This window comes from Notamacropus eugenii, chromosome 2 (genome assembly GCF_028372415.1).
Source record: "Notamacropus eugenii isolate mMacEug1 chromosome 2, mMacEug1.pri_v2, whole genome shotgun sequence".
Taxonomy (NCBI): Eukaryota; Metazoa; Chordata; class Mammalia; order Diprotodontia; family Macropodidae; genus Notamacropus; species Notamacropus eugenii.
Window position 1 is genome coordinate 17790037 of NC_092873.1, and position 21235 is coordinate 17811271.

At 57.6% G+C, this 21235-nt stretch overlaps 4 protein-coding genes across 10 annotated transcripts; 2 read left to right on the top strand and 2 right to left on the bottom strand.

Moving 5' to 3' along the window:
• Positions 1–150: 150 nt before the first annotated feature.
• CDCA5 (cell division cycle associated 5) lies at positions 151–8184 on the bottom strand. 6 transcript variants are annotated; one of them, XM_072639068.1, is made up of 9 exons: positions 7767–8184; positions 7536–7618; positions 6901–6963; positions 6757–6819; positions 6614–6676; positions 6047–6106; positions 5624–5677; positions 4073–4519; positions 151–1850 (listed from the first exon to the last, which is right to left on the bottom strand). In XM_072639068.1, the coding sequence occupies exons 1-9, from the start codon at positions 8182–8184 to the stop codon at positions 1770–1772; spliced, it is 1332 nt and encodes a 443-aa protein (XP_072495169.1). In that variant the 3' UTR covers positions 151–1769. The 6 variants fall into 6 exon arrangements, with proteins under 6 accessions (XP_072495169.1, XP_072495172.1, XP_072495171.1 ...); XM_072639071.1 differs by lacking the exon at positions 6757–6819; XM_072639070.1 differs by lacking the exon at positions 6614–6676.
• On the top strand, positions 8044–11386 carry ZFPL1 (zinc finger protein like 1). Of its 2 annotated transcripts, none has more exons than XM_072639108.1 (8): positions 8044–8150; positions 8376–8495; positions 8646–8757; positions 9714–9907; positions 9994–10063; positions 10145–10288; positions 10548–10677; positions 10860–11386. In XM_072639108.1, exons 2-8 carry the CDS (start codon positions 8394–8396, stop codon positions 11044–11046), a joined length of 939 nt encoding a protein of 312 aa, XP_072495209.1. In that variant the 5' UTR covers positions 8044–8150; positions 8376–8393; the 3' UTR covers positions 11047–11386. The 2 variants fall into 2 exon arrangements, with proteins under 2 accessions (XP_072495209.1, XP_072495210.1); XM_072639109.1 differs by having other exon boundaries at positions 8123–8241.
• TMEM262 (transmembrane protein 262) lies at positions 11359–12123 on the bottom strand. The gene is made up of 3 exons (XM_072639120.1): positions 11892–12123; positions 11709–11808; positions 11359–11520 (listed from the first exon to the last, which is right to left on the bottom strand). The coding sequence occupies exons 1-3, from the start codon at positions 12108–12110 to the stop codon at positions 11444–11446; spliced, it is 396 nt and encodes a 131-aa protein (XP_072495221.1). The 5' UTR covers positions 12111–12123; the 3' UTR covers positions 11359–11443.
• A 3163-nt stretch (positions 12124–15286) lies between these two features.
• VPS51 (VPS51 subunit of GARP complex) lies at positions 15287–19823 on the top strand. The gene is made up of 10 exons (XM_072639054.1): positions 15287–15557; positions 15665–15794; positions 16081–16227; positions 16353–16572; positions 16670–17387; positions 17852–18067; positions 18585–18803; positions 18977–19098; positions 19183–19270; positions 19416–19823. Exons 1-10 carry the CDS (start codon positions 15360–15362, stop codon positions 19674–19676), a joined length of 2319 nt encoding a protein of 772 aa, XP_072495155.1. The 5' UTR covers positions 15287–15359; the 3' UTR covers positions 19677–19823.
• Positions 19824–21235: the final 1412 nt, after the last annotated feature.

A 21235-nucleotide genomic window follows, 5' to 3' on the forward strand; every position in this document is an offset into this window, starting at 1 on the left:
CATTCCCCCGCCCTCCCCCCCCCCAATACATAAGCTGCTTGGGGGCAGGCACTATGCAGCAAACACCTGTCAACTGATAGTTGCTCTACATAGAGCTGATTTTGGCTGGGCTCAGGTTTGTCCTCCAAGAAACCAGACACAACGCAAAGATGGAAGTGAGTGGTTTAATCAGCTTTTAAAACAAAACCTCCATCTTCTCTCAGCAGTTACAACAGCAGGCCCTTGCTGGAGGGGAGAGCCCTTCTTATAGATGGGCAGATTCAGGGCCCGGCCTGGGCACTGAAGGCCTGCATTTCCGTGGTCCAGATGGTTCCATCTACAAGTCCCAGCTCATCAGCTTTTCCCCAATGCTGGACCTTTTTGGGTACTTCATTATGTACCCAGGTGACTGCTGGGGCTGGGGCCCAGACACAGCTCTCCTAAAGACCTGTCCATGCCAATCACAGCCAGAGGGACAGGAGAAAATGACCAGATGAGCAGGCTAGAAAGGCAGCCTTGGTGTCTGCAGCCATCCATGGCCCTGGCAGGCCTCGCTGCAGTCTGGCCTTGTCCACTAACCCAACTGTGGAGCTGCCTCCTCTTGACCTGAAGGTGGATTGTGGGCAGAAGTCACACTTTGGGTCACGAAACTCTGTATGTACGTGTGTGTGTGTGTGTGCATGTGCATGTAAACCAGATTAAAACGTAACTGAGAAATAATTAACAGAATAAACAAAATATAACACCCACTACGTTCATTTGGATCTGTTTCTAGTCTATTCGGCTGAGCCTACAGTAAGGTCACTGGGCAATGCAGCCTGGGGGATGGTTGGAGAACTGCAGCCCATTCACCCTCCCTTGGGCACCTAACAGACCACAGGCCAGGAAGCTCAGCAGTCTTCTTTGCGCTTCCGGGGTGTACAGCTTTGGCCTAGAAGGAGCTGACTGTCAAGTACCAAGCCAGTACTCTTCAAACCTCTCTCTGGGAGGGTCATCTAAGAGGGGTGATTCACCTCAACCTAACACACCCATCCCATCAGTTCACCAACTGCCTCTCTAGAAGAAAGTAGCAGGGGCTGGGCTGGGCCCATGGGGAGAGCACCAAGCCATACCCCAACAAAGGGCATGACTGCAGACCTCAGCAGCCTGGACACCCTGGGGGAAAGGGCTCAGGCTGAAGCCGATGTCCCAGGCTCTCAAAATAAATGCCAAGACAGACACAAGCTGGGAGGGAGAAAGGGTCAGGTGGGTGACCTGTTCCTACTTCCTAGGAGCCATGGCAAGGCCTTCCCCAATCCCAGGAAAACTGGTGGGGACTAGAAGAGAGGGGAGAACGATGGGATGAACAGCAGTGGCAGGGCCCTGCTCCCCCACCCCCAGCCTGCTTCCTAACACTTCCAAGGTTTCCAACTGCCACCTTTATGTTCCTGGTTAAAACCTGGGAAACGGGAGACAAGGCACCTCAGAACACATCAGGATGAGCCCAAGCACTGTCTGCACAGCAGCTACTGGATGGGCAGCTAAGCAAAGTGGGCAGTAACGAAGTGGTAGTCAACGATGCCCCCAACCAGGTCCTCCATTAACAATCAAAGTCCATGAGGGAGAGGGACCCAAGTAGCCCAAAGGCCAAGTGCCAGCATCCCCAGGAGAGGAGATGCATCTCCACTGAGCAAAGGGGGTAGCCAACAATGGTGGCTGAAGCTCCAATAAGGGGGTGAAGAGAGAACAAACACTATATACAGGAGAGAACAGTCCAGTCCAGTCCAGTGCAGAGATCCCCTCCATTCGCCTCACTCCACCAGGAGATCAAACTTCTCGGCAGCCTCAAACTGGGCATTCATGGCAGCAGCCCATTCATCCAGTTCTGATTTCTGCAGGGACAAGAGGAAGGGATGGGTGAGCAGGAAGGGGGGAACATCCAACTGGGCCACCACCCCATCCCAGGCTGGATTTATGGCCCTGCCAAGCCAGAGCAGCCCCCCAGGACCCCAACCATTTCACAGGGTGAATGAAAAGGAAGAGGGTGTCAGTAATTCTCACAAGACCTCAATGAAGAGAAGCAGGGACCTCAGTTTCTGTACCCCACACAGAAAGTAATTAGTGACACCCCACCCCACCCCCCCCACCCCGGAAAAGGGAGATCACTGAGATGCTGTGGAACATGACTGGCTTGAAATGGGGGAGGCCTAGAGGTTATGGGTAATGGTGCCACATGCAGGGAAGTACAGCCCAGAAGCAGCCAAAAACAGGAGGTTGGGGAGGGGGAGGTTGATGGGAGTGTTTGGGGGAGGGTCAAGGGTAAGAGAGGAAATAAAGGAGCGCCAGCACTCAGCACGTCTGCAAGGGGCAGAAGAAACAGCACAAGACCTGCCCTCATGGGTCTGATTCTGACCAGCAGAAGAGGGTGGCTGGTCGCTCCTTCTTCAAGAAGACGAGCATGAGCTAAGACAGTCAGATGCTCCACAGGACCTGAAAGCCCAAGTCAGAAGGCACCTCCATGGTTGCTCACAAACAAGGACACTGAGGCCATGCAGACAAAAGGCAGGGTAAGATTTGAACCTAGGTTCTCTGATGCCATCATTCCAAAGAAAGGACGACAAATCCCCAGAGGTGTGGGAATCAGCCAGTCAGTGATGGATGTCACACATGAACCCAAAGAGGAAGAAATGGGGGAGCTCCCTACATGTTCATGGACATGGCCAGGAAAGGGTCTGGGAGCTGGTATTGGAGACCTAACATTCCGAGAGAAGCCTGGAGAAGTAGATCTCAAAGTGAGCAGAGGCAGGCTGAGGGAAGGAGAAACCACTAAGGAGGAAGGGCTGGAATTAGGGCTTAGGGTGTGTGGGATGATGACAAAAGAGGTGGGCGGGGGGGGGGGGGAAGTCTAGACTTTACTGAGAATGATCTTCAGGATGGGAAAAGAGAACAAGAATGGAAACCTGAGACAGCAAAGGAGATGGGAAGGGGACCAGCCATCCCCCTCTGTGAGCCAGACTCGCAGCAGGTCCTGGAAGAACATGACAGAACAGAACATGACAGTTCTGCAGAACATGACAGTTCTGAAGCTGGTGCAATCCCATCCTCTTGGGAGATGCAGGGGTCATGTACAGAATGCACAGAGTCCAGGCCTGGTGACAGGCATGACTTTGCTAGAGAATATTATTAAAGGCATGGTTTGTGGGCAGTGCAAAGAGAAGCAGTGACCACAAAGAAGTCACATCAAGAAGTCACAGCAGACTAAGCTCCTTGCCCTTGCCAGGATGACTATGCTGGTAGCATCAGGCAAAGGCCTGAGGTACAGAATACTGAGATTAGGGCAAACCATTTGTCAAGGTCTTTCACAGGGACTGGATGACAGGAGTCAGGTGGATTCTGTTCTGGCTCAGTGACCAGTTCCCCAGAGTTGTCTCATCCTCAAAGGGTCAAAGGGGAGACACCCTCAGGACAGTGAGTGCCCAAGAACCTTCCTTAGCATTTCCCCAGTCACATTTTGATTAACAGTTTAGATGAAGGCAGAGACAACAGGCGTAGCAGATGTGAAAATGAGATCTACAAAGACCTGGATGGGATGCAGAAGATGAATGTCATCCAAAGAAATGGGAGACTGACTGGGGCTAGATCTGGGAGCTAGGTGAACCATGAGTTCAAGGTCAGTCGGCAGGGAGATGTGACAGCCAAAACACTAATGGGGTCTATGCTGCCTGCAGAGAGGTTCTCAATCCAGAATGAGGGAAGAGATTCCCTCTGTCCTCTGCCCTGGTCTGACCCCTTCTCAAGTACAGTGGTCAGGGCTGCATCCACACTTTAAGGACACGGGCCAAGTGGATTCTACCTCCAGGAGAATGTCCGGGATGGTCAGAGGACTGGAGATGTCAGCCTCCATGAGCATTGATGGACAGAGACAGAGAAGACAGAGGGAGAAAGCATCTGTCATGTAGACAAAGACTGAACCTGGCTCCTCAGGGAAAGAGAAACAGCAGATTAGCTCAACGGAGGAGAATCTGGTGGGCAAGGAGAGCTGCCCATAAGCGGCTGCTGCTGGTGGGGAGATGTGGAGTGGGTTGTTTCCTGTCCAGGCAGGGGACATGCTCACCAAGATCTCAGGCACCTTCCTCTTCCGGCGTTTCTCCTTGGTGATGATGATGCCAGGGAGAGTGGAGTCTGGCCTCTGGGGCTCAGTGGCAGAGGCGACTGCCTGGCTTTTTGACTCCTTTACCACGGGGGAGACATTCTCTAGCTCCTCTCCCAAGAGCAGCCTTTCAAAGCCAAAGAAGGAATGGCGGCGGTAGTTGGGTGTTGAGGTAGAGCTGGAGCCCAAGCCTAGGTCACTGAGGCGGCTGTAAGAACGTCGAACTTTCCTGGACATCTCCAGATCTCTGGCATCCATAAGATCTGGCCTGGGGACAACATTAGGGGTCAGAGGGCCTAGCACTGTGCTGGTCACTTCCAGAGCTGGGCCTGTGGCAACAGGAGAGCTGCCTTTATCAAGGTGGGTATTTTCCTGTAGAGGTGGAGAGTTCTCCTTCTCCAAAAGTGTAACCTGTAGAGTAAAGTCAGATATGAAGATGGAAGAAAAGGAAAAAGCATGGGAGGGGGCTCTGTAGACAGTGGCCCTTCCTCTCCCTCCCTCAGCTCCAGGCTGCCTGGATGTGCTGCTGGCACCGAACAGCAACGTTTCTAAACCCACCCTCTGATGCCATTACACTTCCTGTTTCCAAGGCTAACGTCTACATCCATGCAGGATCAAAGTATAAACAGAAAGCATTCTCAGGCAGGAGACTGGGAAAAGTCTAGAGTAGGTGGGACGAAGCCAAGAGGCAGAAGTGAGGAGAGCCAGGGCAAGGGCATAGAGTCTGGAGACAGGATTAGATCATAAATGACATTGAGCAGTCAGGTGTAAGAAAACTGGGCAAGAAGCAGTCAGGAATGCCACACAAAGTACTAAAGGAATGCCACTGGAGCTCAGTGAGCAAGGGGATGGAGTGACCCATCTCTCCCTCTGCACAGGGGCTGTACTGGTCAAGTGCTTGGGGAGGATTCAGTCTTGACCTCCATGAGGGTGTGGGAGGACAGGGGCAAGTGAGAGGCCAGCCTGAGCTCCAAGTCAAGACAAAACCCTGATTCTATCAGTCTCCTAATAAACCTTCACTTCTTCTATGTTGCCAACCAAATAAGGTACAAACACTTAATCAGAGCATTTGAGCCTTTTACTCCCTACCCCCAATTGCCCATCATTTCCTATTGCTTCTCTCCATGTGGTCCCCATTCTAGCCCTAGACAGGTGCCTTTCTACCTCCCGTTCTCAGCCCACCTGTCTGCAGTATGTACCACCTTCCCATTGATGGGCCCAGGTCAGGTGCCACCTTCTCAGCGCACCCTCCAAATGCTTCAGGTGAAATCTGCCTTCAGATTTCTCCACCAAAGCTCTCCCAGCCTTTAACTCTTTCCTTCACAAACCAAGGCCCCTCCTTTGCCATTTGGCTGGAAGTTCTTTGGGAGAAGGGCCCAGCTGTGGGTCCCAAGGAAAAGCACAGAGCCAGGCTTAACAAGGATTTGCTTAGTTAGGTCACATCTTGTCTCTCAGAAGGTCCTGCTCCTAGTTCCCCTTTTGTCCCACACAGGACACTCATTTAATAGACAGCACCTGGTGAGCATCTGTATGAGAAGCTTGACCACCTGTGCTCATGCAGCTTGAAGTCTAGTTGGGAGACAAGAAACAAAGGTTGTGATGGTGATGTAACCTATCACAAGTGTACCCAGAAAGTAAGACATGCTAGAGCAATGTCATGCACAGGCTGTTATGACCAGACATCAGAAGCTTCCCAGAGGTGGTAGCATTTATGAGGCTAAAGGTGAAGAGGAGAGAGTGGGGGCCCAGGCACAGAGAACAGTGGGAAGGCAGGAGAACACAAGCAGTTAGGGGGCAGACAAGAGCCCAGTTTAGCTCCAATGCAGGAGACTTGGGCAGTAGTCATGGACCATAAAGCACATGCCCTGAACTAAGGAAACGTGACCACAGTAAACTGTGACTATGCCCAGATCCAGGCCCCTTCCTCCCAGGTCTTACCTCTGGAGGCGAGGACACATTCTTCTTGGCTGTAGACTTGCAGCCCTGGGAAGGAGGGGTCTGTGATGGAGAGATGAGAAAGGCTGAGGGTGGCAGGTTGGGAGCTGGCCACAACTGCAGGGAGGTGGGAATGGGAGAGTCTGGGCTTGTGTCTGAGGGCTGGGACACAATCTCCTTTAAGGAGACAGGCGTGTGGGCTGCGGGAGAAACAGTTAAGATAAAATGGAAGCTGGGTGAGATCAAGAACTTATCCCTGCTCTTGTCTCTGGTTCTCCTCCAGCACCTAGAACAGAACTTAGCAAAAGCTCTTGACTTAAAATGACGGCCAGTACTTCTGAGGTCTGCAAGAAGCATGACGTCATTTTATCCTCTGTCACAGGCCCCATTTTGCAGAGGAAGAAACTGAGCCAGACAAAAGTTAGGTGACTTGCCCAGGGTCCCACAGCGTGTGAGCACCTGAGGCTGGACTTGACCTGCCAGCTTTCTTGTGCCACTTAACTGCCTGTTACGATTGAGGGGAAGGCCAAGGAACCGAGCCTCCGCCGGAGGGCTCAGACAGGAGCTCACCTCTGTGGTCCGGGTCAGCAGCTTCCTCACTGGGACCGGCCGCCTGGCTACCGAGGGAGAAGCCTGAGGAGGAAGGCAGACGGGGTGGGTCCTGGGGAGAAGTGGGGCCAGGGAGGGAGGCGGGGACAGGAAAGGACGCTCACCTCCGGGCTCCGGGGCTCAATCTTCCTCACCGTGATGGGCCTCTGGGCTCCGGGGGTGGCGGCCTAGACAACAGAAAAATGAGGGGGGCTCTGCGGGACAAGAGTTGGAGGGGCTGGGCGCTGGGGGTGTGGGCGCTGGCTCACCTCTGCAGTCCGGGGCGCGATCTTCTTCAGGGTGATGGTCATCCTGGGGGCGGGGGTGGGAGGCTAAGAGGCAGAAAGGGTCAGCGGGTGAGAGGCGGGGCTGGCAGAGGGGGTAGGGGCTAGAGGGTCAGGGGTGGGGGGCTGGCAGAGGGGGTAGGGGCTAGAGGGTCAGGGGTGGGGGGGCTGGCAGAGGGGGGAGGGGCTGGAGGGTCGGGGGTGGGGGGGCTGGCAGAGAGGGGAGGGGCTGGAGGGTCAGGGGGTGGGGGGCTGGCAGAGGGGGTAGGGGCTGGAGGGTCAGGGGGTGGGGGGCTGGCAGAGGGGGTAGGGGCTAGAGGGTCAGGGGTGGGGGGCTGGCAGAGAGGGGAGGGGCTGGAGGGTCGGGGGTGGGGGGGCTGGCAGAGGGGGTAGGGGCTGGGGGGGTCAGGGGTGGGGGGGCTGGCAGAGGGGGGAGGGGCTGGAGGGTCGGGGGTGGGGGGGCTGGCAGAGAGGGGAGGGGCTGGAGGGTCAGGGGGTGGGGGGCTGGCAGAGGGGGTAGGGGCTGGAGGGTCAGGGGGTGGGGGGCTGGCAGAGAGGGGAGGGGCTGGAGGGTCAGGGGGTGGGGGGCTGGCAGAGCGGCTGGGGTGGGGGGCGCTCACCTGGGGACGAGCTTCGGGGACAGGGCCAGATTTCCGCTGGGACCTGCGCAGTGCGGAAGGAGGAGGGGGCGGGGACGGGGGGTCTGCAAAAGGAAGCGGGGGGGGGGGGGGGGGTGAGGCCCGGCCGGAGGTCCCGAGGGGCCGCCCCGCCTCCTCTCCCCCTCCCCCGCCCCCGCCCCGGGCCCTCAGCCTGGCTCGCTCGCCCTCTCCCCACCCCGGGCCCCCGCTCACCCGAGCGCCTCGCCCCGCCGCCCCCCCGCTCCCCAGCTGCCCCGGAGCGGCTGCGGCTCCGGCTCCGGCTCAGTGTCGCGGACATCTCGAACCGCTCGCGCGCCGACAGAAAACCGCGCACGGACGCGGAGAGCGCGGAATATTCGAATACCCCGCCAAGCCGGAAGTGACGCCACAGGAAGACTCTGGCAGAGGGGGCGGGGTTGCTGGATTCGGCCCCGCCTTCCCTCCGTGCGCACGCGCGCCGCCCTGAGCCCCCGGAGGAGGGGAGGAAGCGGGGGCGCGCGGGCGCGGTGGCGTCATCAGTGTGCGCCACACCCGGAAGAGACGTGGCATCAGAAAGAGTAACAGGGACCGCAGGAGGGGGCGACGCGACGGCTCCCGGTGAGCGGGGCCCGGCCCGGCTCTCCGAGTCCATGCGCGGGGGCCCTTCCGGGGCGAGTCGCCCCCTGGCCTGGGGCTCCGTCTGTGTCGGGTCGGAGTAGGGGAGGAGCGGGGCCTTCGAGGGGGCGGGGCGCCTGGGGGCGGGGCCTCGTTGGGGCAGGGCTCTTACCTGTCCAGAGGGCGGGGGCGGCACTCCCAGGTGACCCTCCCCTTCCCCCTGCCCAGGGCAGCCCCCGGGAGACCATGGGGCTCTGCAAGTGCCCCAAGAGGAAGGTGACCAACTTGTTCTGCTTCGAGCACCGGGTCAACGTGTGCGAGCACTGCCTGGTGGCCAACCACGCCAAGGTGGGCGCCGGGGGTGGGGCCCTGGGATGGGCTGGGGGGGCAGGAGCTGAGGGGGCAAGGCCCTGGGATGGGCTGGGGAGACAGGGGCAGGGGTGGGGGCTTCTGGAGGCCTGGAATGAACCTCACTTCACTCCAACCCCCCCTTCTCAGTGCATCGTCCAGTCCTACCTGCAGTGGCTCCAGGACAGTGACTACAACCCCAACTGCCGGCTCTGCAACACTCTCCTGTCCACTCGGGAGACCACCCGCCTCGTGTGCTATGGTGAGGCTTGGCCCAGCCTCCAGGGGCCCACAGAAAAGGGACCCGAGTCCCTTCTGGGGGTCAGGATAAGTCAGGGAGCTCATGGTTCCGCACAGTTTGAGGTTCTGTGCACAAAATTCACCTTGTAGGGTCTTTTTTTGTGCCAGGCAGCTGCAGAGAGCTATGTAGGAAGACCCTGGCTGGCATCCCTAGGCAGGTCACCTGGCCCCTCGCATGTCTAGACTGCACCCTCTCAGTCTTAGCTGCAGAGAAGCTGCCGGCCTGCATGGTAGAGGGAATGTCCTCACCCACACCTGCCCTACTCCCTTTGCCTTGTGACACCACAGTTTAGGTTTGAAAAGGCATTTTAAATGTCAGTTCCCATTGAGTTTCAAAACTCCGTAGGGTTGGTACAGGACATGTCCTCACTCCCATTTTGGAGATGAGAAAACATACAGTGACTCGCCCAACGTAGCGAAGCTTGTGAGCGGCTGGGGCCAGATTTGGTTCTGGAGTCTTTCTGACCCCAAATCTCATCTCCATGGGGCTATGCTGCCTCTCCTAAGTGCTATGTGAGACCCCCAGGAGGGGTTGTGCTGGTCATGGAGTATTAGGGAAAGCTTCACAGAGGAGAAGTATTTGTATTGAGCTTTAGAAACGCAAAGGTTATATGGTTATCAAGAGAGATAAGCAGTCTGTTGTCTCAGATCGCTCCTGGGTTATTTAGATAGTCCCCAAGAACTAAGGTAATTGGGTGAGCACTTAATCTTTGTGCTTCTGTGTGTGTGGACTCCCTGGGCTGCGGAATCTAGAATTTCCCACCCTGGAGGGAGACAGTGGACATGGTCTCAAGTCTTGTGTAGGCTTGGGAAAGATGGAAAGTTGAGTGGTAGGGAGGAGTGGGGAAGTGTGAGGGCTCCTCTGGTGTTGGTCTGAATGTCTTTTCTGTTGCCTTTCCTACTCTCTCGTCCTGGAAGATCTGTTCCACTGGTCATGCCTTAATGAACGAGCTGCCCAGCTGCCTCGAAATACAGCACCAGCGGGCTACCAATGCCCCAGCTGTAACGGCCCCATCTTTCCCCCTGCCAACCTTGCGGGCCCTGTGGCCACTGCCTTGCGGGAGAAGCTAGCCACTGTCAACTGGGCCCGAGCTGGGCTGGGCCTCCCACTGGTGAGAGGCCTGGGGCAGGGAGGAGGAGGGCATGGGGGGCCCATAAAGATGCTGATGCTTAATGGTCCTCTGTCTTCTTGCTCCAGATTGATGAAGCAGCTCCAGCCCCTGAGCCCCCGGACACTTCTGGCTTCTCTGACTGGTCCAACTTCCATAGTGAGTAACAGTGCTACTACCTTTTTACTTGTGCACCCCAAGTGTGTCTTATTCTCCTTCTTATGGCTCTCTCATTTTCAGCAAGCAGCCCCTCAGGGCTAGAACAACAAACCCCCTCCTCAGTCACTCCAGCCTTCTACAGCACACCGTCTCGGCCTCCACCTTCCCCTGGCCGGCCTGAGCAGCATGCCGTCATCCACATGGGCAGCCCTGAGCCTCTGACAGGTGAGGCCTGGGGACAAGATTCCAAGACATGGGTCCCAGGTGTATCTCCCTTCTACCCTGACAGGGATTGGAGTGAGCCATGGTAAGAGGAGGGGAAGGAAAGGCTGCGCTTGGCCCGCTGGGGCTGGGGCTGACTGCCAGAGCCTAGCTGCTATCTGCTGGCTTGGTGCTTCCTTTTGGGGCCAGGAAAGGAAAGGGTGGGGGAGTAGCCAGTGAAGATCTCCTCTGTTATGCTCCCCTTTCTGCTCCCTGTCAATAGCCTCTGCTCCTCGAAAAGTATATGATACCCGGGAGGTGGGTCGGGGCCCTGGCCCCGGCCCCCACGGTGACTGCGATGATGACAAGTACCGCCGGAGGCCTGCTCTGGGCTGGTTAGCCCAGCTGCTTAGGTATGTAGTGGGGATCGGTAGCCATAAGACGGGCTGGGAACGTAGAAGTCTCAGGGAGGAGACCTGCAGGACAGCTGGCTTCGAGGCGGGAAGGGGAAGGAACAAAAACTGGCAGGAGTGTAGAGGGTGGGACCTGAGCAGGACCAGGAGCAGAGCCCCTGACTCAAGTTTTTCCCCCTCAGGAGCCGAGCAGGGTCCCGAAAACGGTCCCTGTCCCTGTTGCAGAGGGCAGGACTGCTGCTTCTGATAGGAGCCCTGGCTTTTCTGGCCCTCCTCGTTCTCATGTCCCGCCTGGGCCGGGCTGCGGCTGACAGTGACCCTAACCTAGATCCTCTCATGAACCCTCACATCCGCGTGGGCCCAGCCTGAGTTCCACCCCTCTTTTCCTTCCTCACCTCTGGTGGGAATCCCACTGAACTGGGAGGAGAGCTGTGGCCTGTGTGGGGCAGGGGGGGCTGGCTCCCTATCCCTCTTCTCTCCACTCTAGTCTCCTGAGACACTAAAGCCCCAGTAACTTGAGGGGATGAGGGCCTTTTGGCTGTCGCTGCTGAGGTTCTGGGGCTCACTTGGGGCTGCATTCTGTCCCCTGACCTGCTTTTCCTTGGGAGTGTCCCCAAAGCACCAGCCCACACCCATCTTTTCCCCCTCAATAATCCCTCTCCCTCAGGAAAAGCTGTGGTGTTGAAAATAAATGACAGACTTTATTAAAGCCAAGCCCAGGTCCTTTCTTTCCCTGGGGCCTTGAGCCTGGTCCTGCATCAGCCTCTCAGTGTTTCTCCTCCCGGTAGTTGATGGTGAGGAACTCCAAGGTCAGGCGGTTGATAAACATGGCTGTGTTGAGCACTGGGAAGAGAGAGGGGCTAGACGTAGTCTCCAGCATCCCTGTGCCTTGGGAAGCCCAGTAATTGTGTTCTTCAGGATTTGGCTCACCCCTGTTCCCATACCCTCCCAGTACAGGTGCAGGGATCCCTACTACCCCCTCCTCTGGCTTCCCTTTCTGCTGCCCCCACTTTCAGCCTCCCCATACTTACTCAGGATGGTCAGGGCAAAACATCTCAGAATTTTGTCCTCAATCAACTCTGCGAAGAGTGACCCCAGGGAGGCCCACCAGATGCTCATCACCTGTGAGAACTGGAGTGCCACAGGCCGCTATGGCATTGCCCACTGTTGCCTGCCCTGCTCACTCCCTGGCACCTGTGCCCACCTTCGCTTACCAGCACAATGATGGTGCTGTGGAAACTCATGAAGTTGAAGTTGCGGGTGATGCAGAAATGGTGCACATCGTTGGCAAAAATGCTGACATGCAGGATGAGGAGCAACAGTGCTGCCAGAGTCAGCACCACCCCTGGTGGGAAGAAGAGGACTGTGATCCTGTCACGCCAGCGCATGGCAGCAGAGCCACACCAGACAGCCCACTGGAGGCAGGCAGTCATAGAACACGGGAGCCACAATGGGCACTAGAATGGTTGGAGCGCTCTAGAACTCAGAGGCAAAAGGAAAGAGCAAGGATAGGGCAGCTCCCTTTGCCCACTGCCCGTGTACCCTAGCCGGGGTCCTGTCTGAAAAGACCCTGCTCTGTTTTGGGGAAGAGTCACCCAAGGGAGAAGTGTCTGGCAGTAGACGCTCACATATCGTCAGACAGGCATCTACATTCCCTGGGAGAATCCAGAAGGTCCCCATTTCCCACTTCAGCAAACATGTGAAGGCTCTGTTTCGTAGGCCCTGAGCCAGGGGTGGGGAGCACCAGGCTGAGTATGACTCAGTGGTGGGAAGGCTGGGAACACATTGGCATAAACAAGCCACAATACCATGGGGTAGAGAGAGGACAAGAAGGATGCCAGGCCACTGGGAGAGCCATGAGGCCCCCAAACAGAAGGACATGGATGTCAGGAGGGGTTTTCTGGGGGAGGGGCCTTCAGAGAGAGACCAGAGGGATGGTGTGGGCAAGTGGGTGAGGGCAGTGTGGACGTGTATCCTGGAAAGGGACCCCAAATATAGCAGTTTAAATGGGATTCTGCAGGTGCTGGAAAGCCACTGATATTTGGGGTTTTTTATGGTCGTGTTAGGAGTTCAGAGCTGGGAGGCCTCCAAGGCCATGCCTCCCCTCAGCAGCTTCTTCAGCCAGGGGTCACCTATTTGGGAGAACTCCAGAGAAGCAGCTGCTCAGATAGGGACAGTGCTAAGGCTTAGCCTGGAGCTGGGCTTGGGGCAGTCTAATGACTGGGCAGCAGTGTGGGGATGCAGAGGGGAGCTGCCAATCCGACTAAGCCTGTGTCTGCTGCTCCCGTATTTCCTCACTGCTGCCCAGCACTTCACGGTCCTAAACCCAGAGGAGACAATGCATGAGCCAGTCATCCTGTGTGTCCATCCCACCTCATTTCCAACCTTTTCCCATCATGCAGCCTTTACATGGCCCACTGCATACCCTGCTCATTAATGCCTGGGTCAATTCGCCAGGTTTGGGTGCTCTTCACTTTTTCCCCTCCAAGGAGCAGGCATCAACCAGCCCATGCCAACTTCTCCCAGCTCTTAATCGCCCAGCGGAATGGCAGAGTTGGGAAGGACCTTAGCAGTCTGGTCCAGATGAGTCAGAATCATATCTATGACGCCTCTCCTAGGAGAAAGGGACATCACTCCTGAGGCTGTACCTGCCTGTCCCACTCCTTGGACACCCAGCCCAGCACCTCTGCACTGCTCACCCATTCAGACGCCCCTTTGAGTACTTAAAGACAATTATTTTGACCGAGCCCCTCCCCCCCTTCTCTTTTCCAGGCTAAAGGTCACCAGCTGACAAATGCTGCTAAGTCACGGTCTCCAGGCCTTTTACCATCTTGGCTAGCTTCTTCTGGACACCTTACTGGCAATGCATTAAATACTCCCCAGATTGGGGAACAGGGGCTTGTCTTCCTTAGATTCCCAAGGTCCTGCATGGACATATCCTAGACCCTTCCATCTCCACCAGAGGGACCTTGGGGCTGAGCACACATCAGGCATCCATCAGAGCTTGTGCCTGTTAGTAGGATGTATCCCCCCACACCCCCAACACCCCCAGGAGAAGCTAGGAGAGGCCAGGGTCAGGGGACTCTTGGAGTGAGCTTGATCATGATTTATGCTTTTGGTGTGATTTCTAAGCATGGGAAAGCACTGGTGCTGCTGTGCCACACACTATGGGTATGGGAGAAGAGCCTGCTCAGGGAGGGGTAACCAAGGAAGCATTTGTATTGAGAGGCAAGGATGGAAGGATGGAGACGGAGCCATAGAACACTGATGTCCTTTCTGGAGACCAGGATCAGGTGGACTTGAAGTAATTTGAGTCTCTGGTCCAGGAGCCAGGGGGAAACAGACCATCCTTGTGGAGTCTGAAGACAAGCCCCTGAAATCCCCAGTCTTGGTGTCTTAGAGTTCGTGGCATGTTCAAGCTGGGAATGACAATCAGAGCAGGGACTCACCTTGGTCTTCTGACTCCAAGTCAGGGGGTTTCCCATACCATGTTAACTTCATGCTTCAAGTTAAACACTTGATCAAGGCTAGCTAAATGTTTTTAGCATGGCATTCGAAGTCATTCTGGCCTTGCTTTCATCCTCCAAAAGGAAAATGTTTACTCCCACTGTGGGCATTTGCTAATGACGATTCCTATCCTGAAGTATCCCACTGAGTTGAGGGCTAGCAAGGTTCTCCTTTGGGTGTCCCCTTCTCCACCCCGACTGACTCCGCAGTAGTTAGAGCAGGCCATAGTCCAGGCTGTCCTTATCTTCCAGTGAGGGCTGTTACCTCTGCTGTACCCAAGGAGCCCCTTGAGGACGTGCAGGGGGCCTCCAGCCCTGTGCAGCCTTCGCACTCCCTGGACAGGTTTGTGGCTTGAGTCTAGGACTGGCACGGGCCCCTTGAGACTCTCACTTCAGATTGTCTTAACTAGACCCACACTGGTGAGGCCCTTTTCTGTGCCAGGCTCTGAGGGATCCCTGTCCTCAAGGGGCTTATAGTCCAAAAGGGAGACCCACAGAGGGGTTGGTGGCTGGTTGGAAGAAGGTTCCATCCCAAGGAGGCACACTGTGCCACAGCCGTGTTTAGAGGGTCCAGGTTACTTTTATCCTCTTCCACCGGGCCAGCCCAGCCTCTGGGTGGATGCTGATTTCACAATGATCTGCTGTGTTCTGATATTCCAGCTGAACTGGTCCCCTAAGTGGCAGAACCAGAACTGATCGAAGCTGTGACTGGCCTCTGCCACCAGGCCTCGCCCCCACAGCTGGACCGACGAGGTGCCAGCCGCTGCGCTGGGCACTTTACAGTGGAGGCGTTATCTCCATTTTACAGCTGAGGAAACTGAGGCAAAAAGGTTAAATGACTTAACCAGGCTCACCCCACGAGCGAGTGTGAGGCTAGATTTGAACCCGGCTTTTTCGGACTCCCTGCCCTACGGCTCCGCCGCTGCCTCTCCTCTCCCCAGGCCTGGGGAATTGCTGGCCTGGAGTCGCCTTGCGCTAGCCTCGCTTTGCGCCTGCGCGGCCGTGGCCGCCAGGGGCGCCGGAACCATTCTCGCGTTCACGCATCCTGAGGGGGAGCCTTTTGCTTACGGACCGCGCGCTTCCGGGGGACCTGTTTCCAGACGGACCGCCTCCCCACAGCCCGGAAGTGGGCGGCTGCGCTCTGGTGGGGCTGTCTGGCTGCCGGGCAGGGCCGGGATGGAGGCAGCGGCGGGGCCGGGGGCGTCCCCGGAGGAGCCCGAGGCGCCCGAGCGGCGGCGGAAGGCGCACGGCATGCTGAAGCTGTACTACGGAATCCCCGAGGCCGAGGCTGCGGCCCCCGGGGCGACCCCCGACCCGCGGGACCCCACGGACCTCAACGGCGCGCACTTTGACCCGGAGGTGTTCCTGGACAAGGTGGGGCCGGGCGACCCCCGGGGTGCCTCCGTGCCCGCAGCCCCCCACTGGGTGCCCCATGACCCCGCCCCCCCCGCACTGACGGCCCCTCTCTGCGCTCCCCCCAGCTGAGGAAGGAGTGTCCCCTGGCCCAGCTGATGGACAGTGAGACGGACATGGTCCGGCAGATCCGCGCGCTGGACAGCGACATGCAGACCCTGGTCTATGAGAACTACAACAAGTTCATCTGTGCCACGGGTGAGGGGGCGGCCCGCCCCCAGACTGGGCCCTAGGCAGGACCTCTGGGGGCGTGGTAGGGGCGGGGCCGGAGGGGCGGGGCACGCCCCCAGACTGGGCCCTAGGCAGGACCTCTGGGGGGCGGGGCCGGAGGGGCGGGGCACGCCCCCAGACTGGGCCCTAGGCAGGACCTCTCCGAGGGGGCGGGGCCGGGGCGGGGCTGAAGTGGGCGGGGCACCCCACCCCCGGGGCTGACCTGGGGACCGAGCTGGGGGGCGGCTCCAGACTGAGGGTGCGGCCTCCGCAGACACCATCCGCAAGATGAAGAACGACTTCCGGAAGATGGAGGACGAGATGGACCGGCTGGCGGCCACCATGGCGGTCATCACGGACTTCAGCGCCCGCATCAGCGCTACGCTGCAGGACCGCCACCAGCGCATCACCAAGCTGGCGGGTGCGCAGCAGGGGGCCGGGCCTGGGGCGGGGCGGTGCTTCAGTGTCCGGGGCCATCCTGGGCCACATCAAGGCCTCCCTGGCTGCTGTGCACCGCTTCAGACGCCCCTCCTCCCTCCCTTTCAGGGGTCCACGCCTTGCTGAGGAAGCTCCAGTTCCTGTTTGAGCTGCCTTCACGCCTCACCAAGTGCGTGGAGCTGGGGGCCTACGGGCAGGCGGTGCGCTACCAGGGCCGGGCCCAGGCCGCGCTGCAGCAGTACCAGCACCTGCCCTCCTTCCGGGCCATCCAGGACGATTGCCAGCTCATCACCGCCGGCCTGGCCCAGCAGCTGCGGCACAAGTTCAGGTGCCCGCGGGGGGGCCCCTCTCCCCCATTCTCACCTGCGGCGCCAGGCTGACCCCAGGTGGGGCCTGCTGGGCCTCACCTCTGTCTTCCCCCACAGGGATGGTGGGGCGGGGGCCCCAGAGCTGGCCGAGTGCGTGGAGCTACTGCTGGCCCTGGGGGAGCCTGCGGAGGAGCTGTGTGAGGAGTTCCTGGCCCACGCCCGGGGCCGCCTCGAAGGGCAGCTGGGCAGCCTGGAGGCCGAGCTGGGCCCCTCACCGCCAGCCCCTGATGTACTGGAGTTCACTGACCGCGGTGGTAACGGCTTTGTGAGTGGGCTTTGCCAGGTGGTGGCATCCTACCAGGAGCTCTTCTCTGCCCAGGGACCAGCAGGTGTGGAGAAGCTGGTGGCCTTTGCCCAAGACCTGGGCAGCCGCTACTTTGCTCTCGTGGAGAAGCGCCTGGCCCAAGAGCAGGGGAGTGGGGACAATTCACTCCTGGTACGGGCCCTGGATCGTTTCCACCGGCGCCTGCGGGCCCCAGGCACGATGCTGCCCACAGCAGGACTGACGGAGGGGGCCACTGAGATCGTGGAGCGGGCAGCCCGGGAGCGGCTGGGCCAACACCTGCAGGGCCTGTGTGCAGCCTTTGCAGGCTGCCTGACAGATGTACGCCAGGCCCTGGCTGCCCCGCGGCTGGCAGGCAAGGAGGGCCCGGGCTTGGGGGAGCTCCTGGCTTCAGTGTCCGGGGCCATCCTGGGCCACATCAAGGCCTCCTTGGCTGCTGTGCACCTCTTCACTGCCAAGGACGTGTCCTTCTCCAACAAGGCCTACTTCAGGGTGAGGGCCCAGGGTTTCAGAATGAGTGGAGGAGGGGGTAAACCCAGTCATCAGCTGGGCTATGTGGGGGCCAGAGAGCCCATGGGGTGGGGTTAAATTCTGCCTGTGTCTGGGCAGGCCTGCGGTCTCTCCAGACCTCTCACAGACTACAGTTCTGGAGAGAGAAAGGCTCAAAGAGAATGTCTTAGGGCTCTTCTGTCCCCCAGCTGGTCAGATCCTTCATTCCCCCTACACACACCTGTCATCCCCTTCCCCATTCTCTGCGCCTAGCCCAGGAGACCCGTCTGCCCCCGGCAGCTAGCCTGCTTCCTTCCTTAGGGATCCCCCCATCCAAAACTTCAGCTGCAGAACCCTGCCCAGCTCCCCCAGCCCATCCCCTCCCTTCTCTCTTGCTCCTCCCTGCCTTGCCCCCTGCATCCCCCAGGTGACCCACCCAACTGTCTTGCCCCCACGTCTCCTTCCAGGGTGAGTTCTGCAGCCAGGGCGTTCGTGAAGGCCTCATTGTGGGGTTCATTCGCTCCATGTGCCAGACGGCTCGAGGCTTCTGTGACAGCACGGGCGAGAAGGGGGGAGCCACGCCCCCAGCTCTGCTTCTATTGCTCTCCCGCCTCTGCCTGGACTATGAGACCTCCACCATCTCCTACATCCTCACACTCACTGATGAGCAGTTTCTTGGGCAGGTGACAACCTAGAAGTGTCTCGGATGTTCTGTGTAGCTACTGTCGGGACACTACGTGAAGGACATGGGTCAGGGGTTACTGGCCTTGTTGATAACTCCAGGAAACCAAGGCTGAGGAGGAGAAAGCACTTCCTAGAAAGTGTCAGAGCCAGGATTTGTATCTGAGTCCCCTGGATGACCTAGATGGGTGGGCTCTGCCTTTGACCTCTTGTCAGTCTGTCATTTGGGCCTCAGGTCAGCCTCATAGGATGGTGTAGACCCCTCATTTAAGGTGGGAGGAAATTGCGGCCTAGACAGCTTAGGGAAACTTCCCATGGACACGTGGATTATGGCAGCCAGGGGCTGAGTCAGAATTTGAACCCAGAGACTTGATTCCAAGCTCACATGCTTGAAATGCCATGGGCTGCCCTCAGGTGTTCTGAGGCCCAGCAGGCTCCTGCCCTCCTCCATGTTGCTGTGTGCCTCCAGCCTTGGGGTATTCTGAAGGGCCCCTTCTCTACTCTATGTCCTCTCCCCAGGACCATTCCCCGGTGACCCCAGTGAGCACCTTGTGTGCTGAGGCGAGAGAGACTGCACGGAGGCTACTGACCCACTACGTGAAGGTGCAGGGGCTGGTGGTGTCCCAGATGCTGCGCAAGAGTGTGGAGACGCGCGACTGGCTCACTACACTGGAGCCCCGCAATGTGCGGGCCGTCATGAAGCGCGTGGTGGAGGACACGACCGCCATTGATGTGCAGGTACTGGGGCTGAGGAGGGGGTAAAGGGGAGCGGGTCATATGCAGCTCACCTACTTTACCTGTCTTCGGGCAACCTCTGCTTTAAAAGAGGAGCTGGTGCTGCCTGGAGGTGGGGTACCCCACTTAGGGACTGGACAGCCCCCCAGCCCCACCAGCCAACTATGTCCTGACAGGTGGGGCTTCTGTATGAGGAGGGTGTCCGCAGAGCCCAGAGCAGCGACTCCAGTAAAAGGACCTTCTCCGTGTACAGCAGCTCCCGGCCCCAGGGCCGCTATGCCCCCAGCTACACCCCGAGGTGAGGCCCAGGGAGCTTGGTGAGTAGGGGGCTGCTGGGGCCTGGAGCCACTGGGGGTTGACTCCTCCTACTCTCCCTGGCCAGTGCCCCGATGGACACCAACCTTCTGAGCAACATTCAGAAGCTGTTCTCGGAGCGCATCGATGTCTTCAGCCCCGTGGAGTTCAACAAGGTCTGAGAGGACCCTGCCCCTTCCACTCTCTCCCATTCGCCCCCCTTCTCACCCTGTGACCTTGAGATCACCCCGAGAGCCCCCTCCTTAACAGTCTGTCCTCCCCCTACTAACCTTGTCCATGCCATCCCCTCCCCTCCCACAGGTGTCTGTCCTCACTGGTATCATCAAGATAAGCCTGAAGACCCTGCTGGAGTGTGTGCGGCTGCGCACCTTTGGCCGCTATGGCCTCCAGCAGGTCCAAGTGGACTGCCACTTTCTCCAGCTTTACCTGTGGCGTTTCGTGGCTGATGAGGAGCTTGTCCACGTGCTATTGGATGAGGTGGTGGCCTCGGCTGCCCTGCGGTGTCTCGACCCTGTGCCCATGGAACCCAGTGTGGTGGAGGTCATCTGTGAGCGGGGCTAGTGCCAGGCTTCCCTGATGCACTCACCTTCCCTGGCCAGGCCCTGGGAATTTGCTCTCCCTACAGTGATGTGACTGGTCATCATTTCCCCTCTCGGAGTGTCTATCTACCTTCCCACCTTTCCTCATCAAATAAAAATGTATTCTCCAGTGTGTCCCCTGGATTTCCTTCTTTGAGGCAGCAGGGGGTATGTACCCTCACTCCAGGTCATAGGCCTGGCCACTGTCTTCCATCCTTGGGTCCACGGTGACTGCAGAGCAACCAGCTCACTCTCCATGAAGCCCTTTGGCTGATTACTTGGGACATGTGGTGCTTCCATGATTCGTAGCTGGGGAATGTCCCAGGAAAATCAGTGGTGGGTTTTTTAATGAGTTTTTGTTTTGGGAAGGAGGAAAAGTGCTGTAAGCTTTCTCAAAGGCAACTGAGCTGGTCTCCTCATGTCCCACACTCTGGATCCAGCTGCTGGATTCTGTCAACAGCAGGCATTAAGTACCTACTGTGTGCTGGGTGCTAGGCTAAACGCTGGCAACAGGAAAGGGCAAAAACAGGACTCGATCTAATAGGTGCAAATGACACATCCTGGGGAAATTGGGGAGATCTCGGGGAGGACACCAGTATAAGGAAGCCTGAGATTTCATCATGGAGTGATCTTGGAATTGTCTGGCTCTCTTGGGTCCCCAGGCAAGCTTTCTGCTCTTTCCCTCTGCTTTATGAGGCGATGTTGACCTTGGCGGCCATCTCTCTCCACTTGGAAAGAAGATTGAGTGGTTTCTGGACTGCTTGCTTGGTGCTGGTGCAGCTTGGTAAGGGAGAGGATCAGCCATGTCCATGTCTTTTCCTTTATTTTCAATATTTTGTCCATTACTGCCACTGAATAGGTCAGTTTGGCACCATCATTGTGCTACACTATACCACCTTCCTAACCCTAATTGAACTACATCTCTAACCTCTATATACAGTCCCTCTTCTGTCTTTTCATTTTGACCTTTGCTCTAACAAATCAATGGTGCTGCCCCAATAAGAAAGCTAATTCAAGAAAGATTCCTCGGTGCCCACGTGTCTCCTGTGCGTTAATCCCTGTTTGAGTGTGTGTGTGTGTGTGTGAGAGAGAGAGAGAAAGAGAGAGAGGGAGATCAGTGCATGTGGTGTCCAGTGCCTGTGGTTACTGGTAAGTCCTGACAATAAAAAGACAATAGTTTTTGCCCTCTAGGAACTTAAACTCTAAAGGGAGAAAAATCGAATTAAATAGACAACAAATGGTATCGTTTGTTTGTCACCTCTCCTACGAGGGTGACTGCTGCTATGGGGGGGAAGCGCCACCAGAGCTGTGGTTGGAAGTGGGTGGAGGGGTCTCCTTGTGGGAATTGAGAATTGCTTCCTTGTCTTTGCTTTCTGTTCCTCATGGTGTCTGGGGAAGAAAAGAGCAGCAGCTCTCATTTGCTGGAATACAGAAGAGGCTGGGAATATGAAGGGTCTAAATTAATTTTGGTGATGATGCCTCTTTAGAGGTCAGAAAGGGCAGCTTTTAAGTCAACAAACGTTCATTAAGCCCCTACTGTGT

Bases quoted from the DNA above. Each gene is read 5' to 3' on its own strand.
- ZFPL1 (XM_072639108.1), top strand. From the start codon at position 8,394: ATGGGGCTCTGCAAGTGCCCCAAGAGGAAGGTGACCAACTTGTTCTGC. The intron at 9,908-9,993 runs GTGAGAGGCCTG...TTCTTGCTCCAG, and splicing joins CTGGGCTGGGCCTCCCACTG to ATTGATGAAGCAGCTCCAGC. The intron at 10,289-10,547 runs GTGAGGCCTGGG...CCCTGTCAATAG, and splicing joins CAGCCCTGAGCCTCTGACAG to CCTCTGCTCCTCGAAAAGTA.
- CDCA5 (XM_072639068.1), bottom strand. From the start codon at position 8,184: ATGGACTCGGAGAGCCGGGCCGGGCCCCGCTCACCGGGAGCCGTCGCG. The intron at 6,677-6,756 runs GTGAGCGTCCTT...CTTCCTCCTCAG, and splicing joins TTGAGCCCCGGAGCCCGGAG to GCTTCTCCCTCGGTAGCCAG. The intron at 1,851-4,072 runs GTGAGCATGTCC...TTGTCCCTGCAG, and splicing joins GGAAGGTGCCTGAGATCTTG to AAATCAGAACTGGATGAATG.
- VPS51 (XM_072639054.1), top strand. From the start codon at position 15,360: ATGGAGGCAGCGGCGGGGCCGGGGGCGTCCCCGGAGGAGCCCGAGGCG. The intron at 15,558-15,664 runs GTGGGGCCGGGC...CGCTCCCCCCAG, and splicing joins CGGAGGTGTTCCTGGACAAG to CTGAGGAAGGAGTGTCCCCT. The intron at 16,573-16,669 runs GTGCCCGCGGGG...CTTCCCCCACAG, and splicing joins CAGCTGCGGCACAAGTTCAG to GGATGGTGGGGCGGGGGCCC.
- TMEM262 (XM_072639120.1), bottom strand. From the start codon at position 12,110: ATGACTGCCTGCCTCCAGTGGGCTGTCTGGTGTGGCTCTGCTGCCATG. The intron at 11,809-11,891 runs GTAAGCGAAGGT...GTGGCACTCCAG, and splicing joins ACAGCACCATCATTGTGCTG to TTCTCACAGGTGATGAGCAT. The intron at 11,521-11,708 runs GTAAGTATGGGG...CTCTCTTCCCAG, and splicing joins TTTTGCCCTGACCATCCTGA to TGCTCAACACAGCCATGTTT.